The sequence below is a fragment of the Callorhinchus milii genome, unplaced genomic scaffold, assembly GCF_018977255.1.
Source record: "Callorhinchus milii isolate IMCB2004 unplaced genomic scaffold, IMCB_Cmil_1.0 Scaffold4, whole genome shotgun sequence".
NCBI classification, from domain to species: Eukaryota; Metazoa; Chordata; class Chondrichthyes; order Chimaeriformes; family Callorhinchidae; genus Callorhinchus; species Callorhinchus milii.
The window spans coordinates 76,024,047-76,039,250 of NW_024704745.1; the positions used below are offsets into that span (position 1 = coordinate 76,024,047).

Consider the following 15,204-nt stretch of genomic DNA (forward strand, 5'->3'; position numbering starts at 1 on the left):
CAAATAGTCTAAGATGACCACAACAACTTGGATTTATATAGCACAGGGTAGCGTCCTAGAGGGACATGGAGAGACTGGAGCCAGTTGAGCAGAGGCAGCGGGTTGTGGGGTAAGCAGGTCGGAGAGGCATGAAGTGATTCGAAAACGAATGTGAGGATCTCGACACTTCAATCCAGTGCTTCGGTGGGGGAAGGTTGCATTGTCGGAGGTGAAGTTGCCGACCTTTGGATGAGATGTTGATCCAAGATCCCGGCGTCCGCGCTGCCCACAGCATGGAAACAGCCCTGGTCAAAGTCACTAATGACGTTCTGAACATCTGTGACCAGGGCTCCCTCTGCCTCCTTGTCCTCCTCGACATCTCTGCCGCCTTCAACACTGTCTCGACCACTCTATCCTCATCCAACGTTCTCCTCTTCACTTAATCTTCATGGATCTGCCCTTGCCTGGTTCGATTCCTATCTTTCTCACCGTCTCCACTTTGTTGCCTCTAACGGTTTCTCCTCCAGCCCCCCGCACTGTCACGTCTGGTGTCCCCCAGAGCTCTGTCCTTGGCCCTCTCCTCTTTAATATCTCCATGCTCCCCCTCGGTGACATCATCCGCAGACATGGGGTCAACTTCCATATGTATGCGGATGACACCCAACTCTATCTTTTTGCCTCCACCCTCAACTCCAGGACCACTGCTGTCCTGACAGACTGTCTGTCGGACATCAAGTCCTGGATGAGGGCAAATTTCCTACAGTTGAATGTGAACAAGACTGAGGCCCTCCTGATTGACTCACGCCAACGCCTCAGCACCTCAGGCTCTGGCGCCATCAACCTCCATGGTTGCACACTACAACTCACCAAGCCAGTCAGGAACCTGGGGGTCTTGTTCGACTCTCAACTGTCTTTTCTTCCCGACATCCAAGCCATGACCCGCTCTGCCTTCCCTCACCTCCGTAATATCGCCCAACTCCGCCACTACCTCACCCCTCAGGCCACTGAAACTCTTGTTCATGCCTTCATCACCTCCAGGCTCGACTATGCAAACGCCCTGCTTGTGGGCCTTCCCAACTCCTCCCTCCACAGCTGCAGATAATCCAGAACTCTGCAGCCCGTGTCCTCTCCCGCACCAAACTCCGTGACCCCATCTCCCCCATTCTCGCCCGACTGCATTGGCTCCCTGTCCTTCAGAGGATCCAGTTCAAGATCCTGGTCCTCACCTACAAAGCCCTCCAAGACCTCGCCCCACCCTACCTCTGCGACCTCCTAACCCCCTACCAACCCGCCCGCTTTCTCCGCTCAGCCGGCTCTGGGCTGCTCCACGTCCCCCGACCCACCCGCCCCATCATTGGTGGGAGAGCCTTCAGCCACTCTGCCCCCAACTTCTGGAATTCCATCCCCCAGTCACTCCTCGTCGCCCCCTCCTTAGCCTCCTTCAAGTCCTGCCTCAAAATCCTCCTCTTCGACCATGCCATCGGCCATCCCCCTTCCCCTCCCCTCCCTTCTCCCCCCTCCCCCTCCCCCAGCTCGCGTCTGAAATGCTGTACTCTGTCCAGTGCCTTGGGACGTCCACCCGACGTGGAAGGCGCTATACAAATGTAATCTTGTTGTTGTTGTTGTTGTTGTTGTCTGTTCAGGCGGACATTAAAGATCCCATGGCACTATTTGAAAAGAGAAGAGAGTTTCTCTCCCCTGGTGTCCTGGCCAATGATCCCCCACATAAAATTGTTCACTCACTGCGTGGCTGTTTGTGGGCCATTGCTGCCGTCTTTCACCCACGAAATGCACAGTCAATCCACAATACAACACAGTACTACAAAGCTACATTGGTATAGTGACTTTCACGTTGTATCGTACACAGTCAATCCACATTGCAGCATATTTTGCGAAGCGCTTTGAGACGTCTGGACAACTTGATTTGTGTCAGCTTAGACTAAGTGATGCCAAGTCTCACCGTGGAACCTGAACCCGTAACCTTCTGATTCAAAAGCCGGACAAGAGTGCTACCAACTGAAGCATTAAATCATTATATATAAACCTTCCCCTCGCCTCTGACCAGCCCTCTTTGGCCATTCGTTGCTGAAGGAGCTTTCTGCACTGGGTGTGTTCTCGGTCTCCAATGAGAGCTTTGGAAGCGAAGGCGTTTGACTTGTTGTCCCAGCCCTGACTCAGCTGATCTGAGAAATGCCAAGTCACAAGCCAGAGCAACTTGGGAACACAACACGTCGCAGCTTAAACCATCTGCTGTTTATCCTGCAAGGTTTAAGCGGATACAATTACAAAAAAAAACCCCACATGTTGTTCAGAGTTAATACCCTGTGACTGCATAAACACTGACAGTAACATGGACAAAGTGTGTTCTCAGTCATACTCTGAATGCGACGTGGAACACAGACAGAGCTGTTGGATCACTTCAGGTGCAGGAATTTCTTAATTGCAGTTTAAGAAGTAGCTGCGACAGCATTGTTTTTTGCAGCCGATAACTTAGTCCGAATCGCACAAGAAATGAAACGAAATTTTCCACGGGCTAAAAAAAAAATTACCGCCTGCACAATCTGCATTTTTTTTATTAATATTTACTTAATATTGAAACGAAAGCTTGGGTGCGAGTAATACTGCAAAAATGTATGGGAAATAGTGATACAACAACATTATATTTGTAATAGCGCCTTGCACGTCGGGAAGACGTCCCAAGGCTGAGGACAATCAGTGTTTATTATTATTATTAATCATAATATTAATAATTATTAATCATAATATTAATAACTATGAATCAGAATAATAAATATTAATCATCATAATAATTATTAATCATCATAATTAAATATAATATAATCATAAATATAATCATAAATATAATAACAATATAATAATAAATATAATCATAAAAAAATTAATAATAATCCCTCCAAAAAACGAAACAATAATAAATTGGTCATTTTCAATCTATGACTGTTTGTGGGACATTGCTGTGCGCAATTGGCTGCCGCGTTCGCCCACAAATATATAGTCAATTCACTTTACAGTGTGTTCTGTGAAGCGCTTTGGGACGTCCTCCCGACGTGAAAAGCGCTATATCAAATGCAAGGATTATTATTATTATTATAATAATTATTAATCATCATAATAATTATTAATCATCATAATAATTATTAATCATCATAATAATACCTACCCATTTGTGGGTCCCTGTTTCAAAAAGTTTCTTTTCTAATCGACCTAATGACCAGTCGAGACTAGTCAAGTAACAGCAAATAAAACTATTTGGCACTTTGAAAAGTGGGGGTAAAAAAAAACCCCACACACATTAGTGTAGAAACTCTCAGATCATGTATCTCTCTCTCAGACAGGATGAGACTTATAGCAGAGTTCTAAGCATATTTATTTCAGATGGACAGTGTCCAGAACACACACACACACACACACATTGTACTGTACTGTAGTGCTGTAATATTTATGCTCGTTTGGCAACTGCTCGGGTTTTGCAATAATAGCATCTTCACGTGCTTTAAGTGGGTAATGGAACAAGCAATGCCTCTGGATGTTGTGTCACATCAGCTGTGAAACAAATCAACCAATGCCACTCACGCACTCTTGCTCAGATAAGTATAAATGCAGACAGCCCAGCTCAGCAATCACTGAGTTAATGAAAATGCACCGCATTTACTGGTTAAACCCTGGACTATCGCTCAAACTTTGCTGCTTGTTTACATAACTCCACTCACTCAGCACCAGGTAAGTTACATAGTCTGCTCTGCCTACGCTTAAAATCTGTATCTCTCTGTCCACATTGAGTTATTAGTCACCTGCTTAGTGGAGATAACGATGCTCATCAAAATAAACTACACAGGATTGCAATCGCAGTTTACATCGGTTACATTTACTGTAAGTTAAAAGCTACCAAACTAGGATGTGGTTTAATGTCCTAATCGTTTGAGTGAGAATAAAGTTAAATAAACTATCGTTTGAGTGCGAATAAAGTTAAATAAACTACCGTTTGAGTGCGAATAAAGTTAACTAAACTACCGTTTGCGTGAGAATAAAGTTAACTAAACTATCGCTTGAGTGCGAATAAAGTTCTCGAGTTTGATCACACATTGTTTATTACAAAAGTAATGTGCCTCCTTGCGAGTTCCCAAATAAATATGTGTTTTTTTAGTAATCGCGTTAAATAACAAGTCGAGCTTTAACTGACGATGCTTTGACTTCAACCTGCTTTGACTCTCTCTGATGGGTGGTAGATATGTAGGTGAGTACTATATTTAGCTCTGCTTTATTTATGATCTGAACACCCTCTTGTTTTGATTCCTATATATAACTTTTTTTTTCGTAGGGAAATAAATTTAAACCCACCAACGCTGCTGCGTTCAGCGAATATAATGGCCCTTGCAGTTTAAGATTGAAACTTACTGAAAAGTGAGTGATGTTTGGGGAATTTTTTTCGAACATGCATTAAAAAAAAACATGTATAAAGCTATCCTTGCAACTATCTTCTGGTTGTGTTAAAATGTGTTCCCAGGGTTTGAAGCTGATTCCAGAGACCTTGCCTGTTGAACAACCACCCACATATATATATATAAACGCTTGATTTCTGGATCTGGGCTTGAAAATCAAATCAGAATCACATTGAAAATGGTTGGATTCAGACCCACTGATGTCCCCCCGACGGCTGCTGTCAAGTTCCTGGGGGCTGGCACTGCGGCTTGTGTGGCTGATCTGGTTACCTTCCCTCTGGACACTGCCAAAGTCAGGCTGCAGGTAACATTGCTGGTGAACATGTGGGGCTGTGTTCAATTAAAACGTCTATTCTGCATTAGAATGAGATGCAATGCAAATCTAAGCTGACACTTCACTGCAGTGCTTTGGGGAAGGGTGGGGAGAGAGAGAGTTGGGACTCGCTTTAAAAAAATAAGTTAGTCACTCAATCCTTGACTTGATATGCTGTAAAGTGCAATGACTGCAATAATAATAATAATAATAATCCTTGCATTTGATATAGTGTTTTTCACGTCTTCTCGACGACTCAAAGCGCTTCATAGAATGGACTGTAAAGTGAATTGACCGTATATTTGTGGGCGAACGCGGCAGCCAATTGCGCACAGCAGTGTCCCACAAACAGTCGTGGATTGAAAATGACCAATTGATTATTGTTTTGTTTTGGAGGGATTATTATTAGGCTCTGTGTGGAGTGAGGAAACTTGCCCAAGGTTTCGCCCCCTGTCTGGAATTGAACCCAGGTGTCTCGCTTGGAAGGCGAGTGCTCTAACCACTGAGCTACAGGACTCCACGATTTGCAAGCGATCGCTGCAGCCTATTTGCGAACAGCAATGTCCCACAAACTCCCATGAAGCGAATGACCAATTTTATTGTTGGCCAAGGACACCAGGAGATTTGTGGAGTCCTGTAGCTCAGTGATTAGAGCACTCGCCTCGCAAGCGAGAGACCTGGGTGCGATTCCTGGTATGGCAAAATGTTGGGCAAGTTTCCACACTCCACCTGCCTCTGTTTACATAGCAGTAAGCAGGACCTGGTTGTTAGTTGATTGGCGGGAGTAATAATTCTTTGAAAAAAATAAATTGGTCAATTTAACCCACGACCGTTTGTGGGACACTGCTGGGCGCAATGGGCTGCCACGTTTTGCTCACAAAGTGTACAGTCAATTCACTTTACAATTTATTCTGTGAAGCGCTTTGAATCGCCTCAACGACGTGATAAGGCGCTATATCAAATGCAAGGATTATTATTATTATCAAATGCAAGGATTATTATTATTGTTGTTACCTCTCTGGGTTGTTAAACCTGTCTGTCCAAATAGGTAGGTGTTAAAGATCTCCCTGGGCACTATTTGAAAAAGGGAAGGGCCAACAATCTCCCAGATGAAATTGATCTCTGGAACTCCTCTCCTGCAGCGCCTTTTGTCTCGTCTCCTTCACGATCCACCTCAAGACCTTCGGCCATCTTTTCCCACTCCTGTTGCCCTCCACCCCTCCAGAATCCCATCCCCAGGTCAGGTGCAAACTCTCGATTGTGCAGCACATTGAGACGACATCCTGATGTGAAAGGTGCTCCATAAATGCAATTTGTTGTTGTTGTTGTTGTTGAATCACTTCAATAGTTGTCTGAGGAATCCCACAGCATAGCTCGCCTCGCAAGCGAGAGACCTTGGTTCAATTCCTGGGCAGGAGCGAAACCTTAGGCAAGTTTCCTTACTCCAGTTAATTTAGAATTTATACTCGCAACGTATAAAGTAAAACAATACATCGTATTCGCAGAGCAGAGTCCCAGGATTGTCTGTCCACCATTATGCCACGTTTCATGCTGTTTGTAAGTAACAAACATCATCACATTCCAGGATCCTATCCATAGGAACGACGGCATAAACCTGCATCAAGGTCAACAGTAGTTATTATATGTACACATTTCAATTTGTACACTAGATGGGGAAAAGGCAAGTTAGGCGAGTTTCCTTACTCCACACGTCTCTGTTTACCGTGCAGTACGTAGGAACCCGTTTGTTAGCTGATTGGCGGATCACTTACTTGGGATAATAATCCGTCCATTTATATAATCCTTGTGTTTGATATAGCGCCTTATCACATCTTCGAGACCTCTCAAAGCACTTCACAGAATGTATTGTAAAGTTAATTGACTATATTTTGTGGACGAAATGCGGCCATTTAATTTGGGCCACTGATTCCACGACTCTGGGACAAAATACAGTGATTGCACTTTACAGTATATCCTGTGAAGCGCTTTAAGATGTCTCAACGACATATGGCCCTATGTTAAATGCAAGTATTATTATGTTGCCTCGTGCAGATCAGCTACAAATCCTTGCAATTGACAATGCTTCACAATGTGCGCAAAACTGAGGCCCTCCTGATTGACTCGCGTCAGCGCCTCCGCACCTCAGGCGCTGACAGCATCAGCATCCAAGGCTGCACTCTCCACCTCTCAAAGCCGGTCAGGAACCTCGGGGTTCTGTTCGACCCTGAGTTCTAGATTTCCGCTACCCTTTGCGTGGGAAAAAGTGCTTCCTGATTTCACTCTTAAACTAATGTAACTTGTACACGTTTTGATTTTATTTGACCTATCTTTATTTCGCTGTGGCAAATTTACATGTTTTGTTATCCAGAGATCCTCCACCATAGCTATTTTGCGCATTCATTGTTCATTATGTGTAAAATAGCTATATTTTGATTCCCGTCAGGGCGAAAGCTTGGGCAAGTTTCCTTACTCCACAGGTCTGATAATAATCCCTCAAGAAAAAAAAACAATAATAAATTGGTTACTTCAATCCACGTCTGTTTGTGGGACGCTGCTGTGCGATTGGCTGCCGTGTTTCTCCCACAAATATATAGTCAATTCACTTTACAGTATATTCTGTGAAGCGCTTTGAGATGTCTGAAAGATGTAAAAAGCGCTATATCAAATGCAAGGATTATTATTATTTGTATCAATATTAATGGACATTAGGGAGTTATTTTCAAAAGTTTTTTTTGACGTCCTATAGAACTAGTTTCACAATTGATACCACTGAGTTATATCCAAACAAATACGTAATGAAACGTTCATTTGATATAGCACCTAATGTTAATGTCTCAAAGCGCCTCAAATTAATTGAGTTGAGATCACAAGATTGGTTTAAATGAAGGAGACCCTTTGGCCCACACACTTTAAACGAGTCCAGTGTCCTGGCCTCTACCATCTTTCTTGGCAAACTGTTCCAGTCTTTAATCAGCCTGTGAGAAAATCGGAACAGGAGGTAATCTATACTACAATGCAATGCTGGGGGTACACTGTGTTATTGGAAACTCCATCCTTCAGATCAGACATTAAACCGAGGCCCCATCTGCCTGTTCAGATCTACTAAAGATCGCAGTGTACAGCTTGAGAATGAGGACCGGTGATCTACACTGACCTGACATTCTCAATATAGCCCAGTATCCTGTTTGCCTTGTTTGCTGCTGCCTTGTACTGTTTTGTCGTGATTGAGCGCTAATCAAAATTTGTCCACAAAAGTGACAGCCAATTTATGCCCAGTATTTATGTCCCACAAAGAGTCAGAAGGTGAATGACAAATTTAACTCCGCGATTTATTGCCAGGAGAGTTTCCCTTCTCTTTCCAAGTATTGTCGTATGATCTTTCGTGTCAACCTAAACAGATTTAAACAGGTTTTGTGTTCAAATCCCTTCACTCCATGGCACCTCCCTACCTCTCCAACCTCCTCACTCCCCAATCCACTAACTAGTGCTTCTGATCGACCAGCACCAGCCTCCTGCTCATCCCTCGCACCCTCCGCCATTACGCCCCAAAACTCTGGAATGCTCTCCTTCAATTCCTCCGCCTTACCTCCTCTCTCCTCTCTTTCAAGTCCCGCCTGAAAACCTACCGCTTCGACTGTGCTTATGGCCACCTTACACCTCCCCCCGGCTTGGAGTCAAGCCCTGACACTGTCAAGCGCTCTGAGACTCTACCCTGCGTGGAGGGCGCTATATAAGACAAGTTGTTGTGGTTGTTTAAAGGATGGCACCTTTGTCAATGCAGCTCTCCTGCAAAACAATGCTGGAGCTCAGAGCCCCAAACACTTGAAATGGACAGTGGAATGTCAGTGTGACCGCCTTTATTTGTATGGTTCCAGGTAAAGGCCACCAAATAAAAATAATAACAATGTGGTCACTCAATCCACGACTGTTTGTGCGCAATTGGCTGCCACGTTTCGCCCACAAAATATACAGTCAATTCGCTTTACTATTTATTGTTATTATTATTATATTCTGTGAAGCGTTGTGAGACGTCTCGAAGACGAGATAAGCCACTTTATCAAATGCCTGATCACGGATGGTTAGGTTAAGCGCTCGGGGTGGTGGGGGGGCAGCCCGTGTGTAGACGCTATATAAATGCAAGTTGTTGCAAGTTCAAATTGAGCTCATTCCTCCAGATTCAAGGAGAATCCAAACTTGCCACTGAGGCGAAATGTTTGAAGTACAGAGGGGTCTTTGGCACAATGGCGACAATGGTGAAGACTGAAGGAGCGCGAAGCCTCTACAACGGTCTGGTGGCTGGTCTGCAACGTCAGATGAGCTTTGCTTCTGTGCGCATTGGGTTGTACGATTCTGTCAAACAGTTATACACTCGGGGATCTGACCGTAAGCAATGAATGAATGGAAACGTTATCTTTGTACACAGTATTTTCGTTAATAAGAGACAAACTAAATTATATCCTTGGTATTTTTTTCCAGCTGTGAGTATTACCTGTCGGTTACTTGCTGGCTGTACAACAGGAGCCATGGCTGTCACGTTGGCACAACCGACCGATGTGGTCAAAGTTAGGTTTCAAGCGCAAGTGAGTGTAGACGGCGTGAACAAGAGGTACAATGGAACGATCCATGCCTATAAAACTATTGCCAAGGAGGAGGGAATTCAAGGGTTGTGGAAAGGTTTGTGAAACGTTATTTCAATGCACTAATGGAGTCGCACTGTTATTCATGTTGAGGGTTCATATTGGGGATTAAAACTGAGTTGATATTGTTCTACTGTCTATATGATGATGATTATAATAATAATCCTTGCATTTAATATAGCGCCTTATCTCGTTGTCAAAATGTCTCAAAGAGTTTCACAGGATTTTACTGTCAAGTGTAGTGACCGGGTATTTTGTGGGTGAACCTAGCAGCACAATTTGTACACAGCAATGTCCCACAAACAGCCATGGAGTGATTGACCAATTTTATTGGGGAGGGGGAGGGAGATTATTGGCCAGGACACTTGGGAGAAACTCCTGTTGTATTTAGTAGTACCAGGAGATCTTTAAGCTCCACTTGAGCAGGCAGACAGGGACCTCGGGTTAATTTCTCATCTGAAGAACCGTGTTTCTGATGATGCAGTTCAGCACTGAACTCAAAACCAATTTAAGCGCAATATCTTTCTGGGTGAAGGGGACCAGGACTTAATTAATACTGGAGGATTCGAGTGGCTGGTTTACTGGAATAGAGGGGATTAGATTTGCCTCTTGAATCTCGAGTTGAGTCAGTTCATCTACATGAACAAGTTAGCCATGTCCTGCAGCTCTATCTGAATATATGTAAAAGGCCAGTTCAAGTTTCTCCTTCCAATAACAATGTGAGGCAGCAATACACAAGGCAAACAGGATGCTGGGCTACATTGCTAAATCAGTTGAGTTTAGATCCCGAGACATGATTCTCAGACTATACAATGCTCTGACTATACCTCACTTTGAGGACTGTATACAGTGCTGGTCACCTTGAAGCTCAGGCTCTATAGGTGGTGCCAAAGAGAGCAGAGAGGGTGAACCCCAGTGTTAGAGGGATGAGCTGTGAACAATGTTTAGAAAACCTAGGGCTCTTTAGTCATGGGAGAACACGACTCACAGTGGGAATTTCATAGAGGTGTATAAAGTTTTTATGGGGTTGAAAAAGTAAACCCTGATCAACTCTTCAGACAGAGGATGTTGGTTTAGAGTTATAAAGGACATTTTCAGGACAGACACCCGGAAGTTTTTCTTTACTCAGAGAGTAATCAATGACTGGAACAAATTGTCAGGAAAGATGATGGAAGTCAGGACACTGAACTCAATTTTATAGCTTGATGCAATGAAGAGGGGATGGTAGGGTGAGTGTTCTGGAGGGATGAAATCTGATGGGTCAAAGGGGCTTCTTCATCCAGACCAATCTTGTCAAAATAACGGTTTGTGAATTGGAATTGCAGCTGAGCTAAACCTGATTCTGAGGTCTAACCTGATTTGCCTACAAAAAGAGTACACAGTTACTCCACTTTACAGTATATCCTGGGATATCCTTCTGACGTGAAAGGCACTATATCAAATACAAGCTTTATTATCTATTCTATAATGGGAATCAGGAATAGCAATTCTACTTCCCAATACAATGCTGAAATCTAAGTTGGCGGTTGAGACTAGCAAACAGCTTAGATTATATTCATAAGAGACTGAATATAATCTCAGCATCATAACTGTGTTGAGACACTGATCGGATTCAATCCATCACCCTTTTAAAGTTTACCTGGGTCAACCACTGCCGCCTAACCATGGAATAGATTCAGATTTGGTCAAGGAAATAAATAATGCACGTGTTAATTTTTCTGGATTTTCCCTCATCATCCCAGGCCTCTAAGTAGGGGTGGAAAGATATTGAATTTGTATGACTATTTTAAATCGTGTGGAGTAAGGAAACTTGCCCAAGGTTTCGCCCTCTGCCTGGAATTGAACCCAGGTGTCTTCGCTTGCAAGGCGAGTGCTCTAACCACTGAGTTGCAGGACTCCAGGATGAATTTGGGTGTCACAATGCATCCTAAAGCCAGGTTGTAACGTAAGGTCTCTCTGCACTCTTGTACTGCATTGGCAGGCAATTCCTTGAATATTTGGAGGACAAATGAGCCAGAATTTGGGGTTTTAAATAGAATCGTAGGAACAGAAGGCCAGTGAACCCCTCGAGTCTGTTTTATAAGATCATGGCTGATCTGTATCTCAACAACAACTACCCACCTTTGCCCCATATCCCTTGATACCCTGACCTAACTTCCACTGGAAAATCGGCAGGGTATAAATTGAAAAATAAATTTATTTTAAAATCTGACTTATCATCTTGGATCTCTCTTGTTTTGCAGGTACTCTGCCAAATATTGTCCGCAATTCCATTGTGAATTGCGCAGAGCTGGTGACCTACGATTTGATCAAGGAGGCACTGGTGGGAAACCAGATCATGACCGGTAAGAAATTAAAATATTATTCATAATAACCTTCGAATTTGACATAGCCCTTTATCCATGTTGTAGAGGCGTCTCAAAGCACTTCACAGAATACATAATAGTATTTTGTGGGTGAAACGTGGCAGTCAATTGCACACATCAGTATCCCACAAACAGTCATGGATTGAGAGAATTTTTTTATTCTTCTTAACCCTGGAAAGCAATCTGTCAATCAACTGACAACCAGGTTCCTACTTACTACTCGGGAAACAGAGGCGTGTGGAGTAAGGAAACTTGCCTAAGATTTCGCCCTCCCGGTGAATCTAATCCGGGTCTTCTCGCTTGCGAGGTGAAACTAACCAATATGATATGGGACACCAAAATGAGTTGAACCACGGGGTCAGATGAGAAACTGGAAGGACCACTTAACACTGCACACTTTTATTCTTCACAGATAACCTTCCGTGTCACTTCTCTTCTGCCTTTGGTGCCGGATTCTGCACAACCATTGTTGCCTCACCTGTTGATGTAGTGAAGACAAGATATATGAACTCTGCCCCAGGCCAGTACCGCAGTGCCTTAAAATGTGCCTTCATCATGTTCACAAAGGAGGGTCCTACAGCCTTTTACAAAGGGTAAGCAGTTATATAAAAATTCAACATCACAATTCCTTTTTTAAGTTGCATTCACAATTGTAAAGAACCTTGTTCTGTTTTGTATCAGGGAAAAAGGGGTAGGAGTAGAAAAATAATAATCCTTGCATTTGGTAAAGTGCCTTTCACATCACAGGGGACATATCACAAAGCACTTCAGAGGATATGCTGTAAAGTGACTGTGTTTTTGTAAGCAGCCCTTTTGCGCACAGCAATGTTCCCTCAAACAGCCACGGACTGAATGACTAATTGGTTCTGGGTAATTGTTACCCAGGACATTGAGATCTTTAATGTCTATCCAAACAGGCAGATGGTACCTCGGTTTAATGTCTCATCTGAAGGACAATGTTTCCAATAACACAGTATACCCCCAGCACTGCATTAGAGTGTCAGCCTCGACTGAATGAGTTAAAAGTTGGCTTGAACCTGTGGCTTTCTGACTTCATGAGAGTGCTACTAACTGAGCCAGGCTGACAACTGATGAAATTTTGAAGCTCCTCTGAAATGGTGCATTTTTTTTGGTAATTCTTTTTATTTACATATACTGCCTTATCACGTCATTAAGACATTTCAAAGCACTTCACATAACATATTGTAAAGTGGATTGACTGTGTATATCGTGTGCAAAATGCGACAGTCTTTTGAGCACATCAGTGTCCCACAAACAGTCATGGACTGAGTGACCATTTATTTTGTTAAGGGATAATTAACCCCGGAAAGCCATCTGCCAATCGACTGATAACCGGGGTCCTACTTACTGCTTGGTAAACAGAGGCGTGTGGAGTAAGGAAACTTGTCTAACTTGCCTTTTCTCCATCTAGTGTACATATTGGAAATGTGTACGCATAATAACTACTGTTGACCTTGATGCAGGTTTATGCCGTCGTTCCTGCGGCTAGGATCCTGGAACGTGGTGATGTTTGTTACTTACGAACAGCTGAAACGTGGTATGATGGTGGCCAGACAATCCTGGGACTCTCGTGCGTGAATTCAATGTATTGTTTACTTTAAATGTTAAACAATGTTGGTATCAATTTTAAATTAACTGGAAGATCTTTCTATCTTGCGTTTTGAAGTTTTTTTTTATAATTTATGCACATCGCAGGTCGATTGTATTGTTATGTCTTGGCACTTTTCTACGTGGTTTTTAAATGTTAAACGTTGCTTTCCTTTAATATATATATTTTTATAAATATGGAATAAAACAATTTCTGCAATGCCTTTTTTGTTTTCAATTAAAAAACATATCCTGAAGAGAACAATATCTACTCAAGTTCTACAATCTCTTCATAAGTGAAGCCCCTCATTCCTGGTATCATTCTCTTAAATCTTCTTTGCACCCCATCCGTTGCCTTCCTGAGGTGCCCAAAACTGAACACACTGCTTCAGTTACAGCCCAACTACTGGTTTGTTCAAACATAACATTCTTGCTTTACTCTATGCCCCAGAAAACCATTAACTTTTTTCACAGCCCTCATCACTATGTTCAACAACAACAACTTGCATTTATATAGCGTCCTTCGTGCAGAGTAGTGTCCCAGCGCTTATTGAAGTTTCAAGAACATATGCACTGGCACTCCCGGGTCCATTTTCTACTTCTTACAAGATACAGCAATTCAATAAACTTCCCTTTTTGTTCTACCAAAAATGAAGTGCTGTGTTTTGATTCATTAAACATATCTGCCCCTGTACTGCCCCATTATGCTAATCTGTTTAATTCCTCTTGCCATCCTCATTATTCACAATACCTCTGAGCTTGGTATCTATCACCTGAAAACTTTGTTATAGTACCTCAGTCGGCAAAGCTTTCAGTCTCTTTTTCCCTTGCACTGGGGAACGCTCTAAATGCCACCACCTCATAACTGCCTTCTTTGCTTTCAAAACCTCTCTGATGTGCCCTCAGCCAACTCCCAATACCAACCCTGCTTAGGCGCCTATTCCTCTCTGTGAAATGCTTTTGAGTAACTTTCCTTCGTAAAAGATGGTATACAGGTTGTTGTTGTTGTGAAAGCTGGGCATGCTGGTTTAGTGAATAGTAAAGTGATTGAACTTTCTGCCTGGCTTCACCCCAACATGTCAGGTTTCCAATGGGTAGCCCTTGAACACTGACATCACTAGACTTTGCACTGCTATTGACTGAAGTGCAGAGTGAACAATACCAATGTTAAAACTATCACAAAATACATTGATCAAAAATGTTTGGTGCGTTCAAAAATAATTTATTACCAAAAAATAATCCAGAAGGACAATCGCACTCATCAACATAATTGTGTCATTATTATAAAAAGATTAAAACGTTACCTTATTATACAAGATTCAAATTATCTCCATACAAATACATTCAAGACAAAAATGACATACAAAAACAGTGAAATCCTCTCACAAGTATACAGGAATCTGTGTGCAATGCTACCCAGATCTTTGATGGGCTGTATATTATAATAATAATAATCCTTGCATTTGATATAGCGCTTTTCACATCTTCGAGACGTCTCAAAGCGCTTCACAGAATATACTGTAAAGTGAATTGACTGTATATTTGTGGGCGAACGCGGCAGCCAATTGCGCACAGCAATGTCCCACAAACAGTCTTTGATTGAAAATGACCAAATTTATTATTGTTTTGTTTTATTTAGTATAGCTTTACATTGCACACATTAGCACACCAAACCTTCAAACAAAATGAATAATCTAATGATATCAGCTCACGGTCTCCAATTAAGTCCAGCTGCAAAATTTAGAAGAGTTCTGTACAAACGGTCAGCAAAAATTACATTCAAAGACAATTCAGCCACCTTTCAAAACCGATGCCCCACCTTGTTCAGGCTCCCAATCAAT

General features: G+C 42.7%; 1 protein-coding gene across 2 annotated transcripts; it reads left to right on the top strand.

Moving 5' to 3' along the window:
* Positions 1–3,579: 3,579 nt before the first annotated feature.
* On the top strand, positions 3,580–13,622 carry LOC103177145 (mitochondrial uncoupling protein 2). Of its 2 annotated transcripts, none has more exons than XM_007891174.2 (7): positions 3,580–3,720; positions 4,505–4,743; positions 8,928–9,135; positions 9,229–9,426; positions 11,633–11,734; positions 12,168–12,348; positions 13,240–13,622. In XM_007891174.2, the coding sequence occupies exons 2-7, from the start codon at positions 4,618–4,620 to the stop codon at positions 13,352–13,354; spliced, it is 930 nt and encodes a 309-aa protein (XP_007889365.1). In that variant the 5' UTR covers positions 3,580–3,720; positions 4,505–4,617; the 3' UTR covers positions 13,355–13,622. The 2 variants fall into 2 exon arrangements, with proteins under 2 accessions (XP_007889365.1, XP_007889364.1); XM_007891173.2 differs by lacking the exon at positions 3,580–3,720 and adding an exon at positions 4,145–4,234.
* The last annotated feature ends 1,582 nt before the right edge of the window (positions 13,623–15,204 follow it).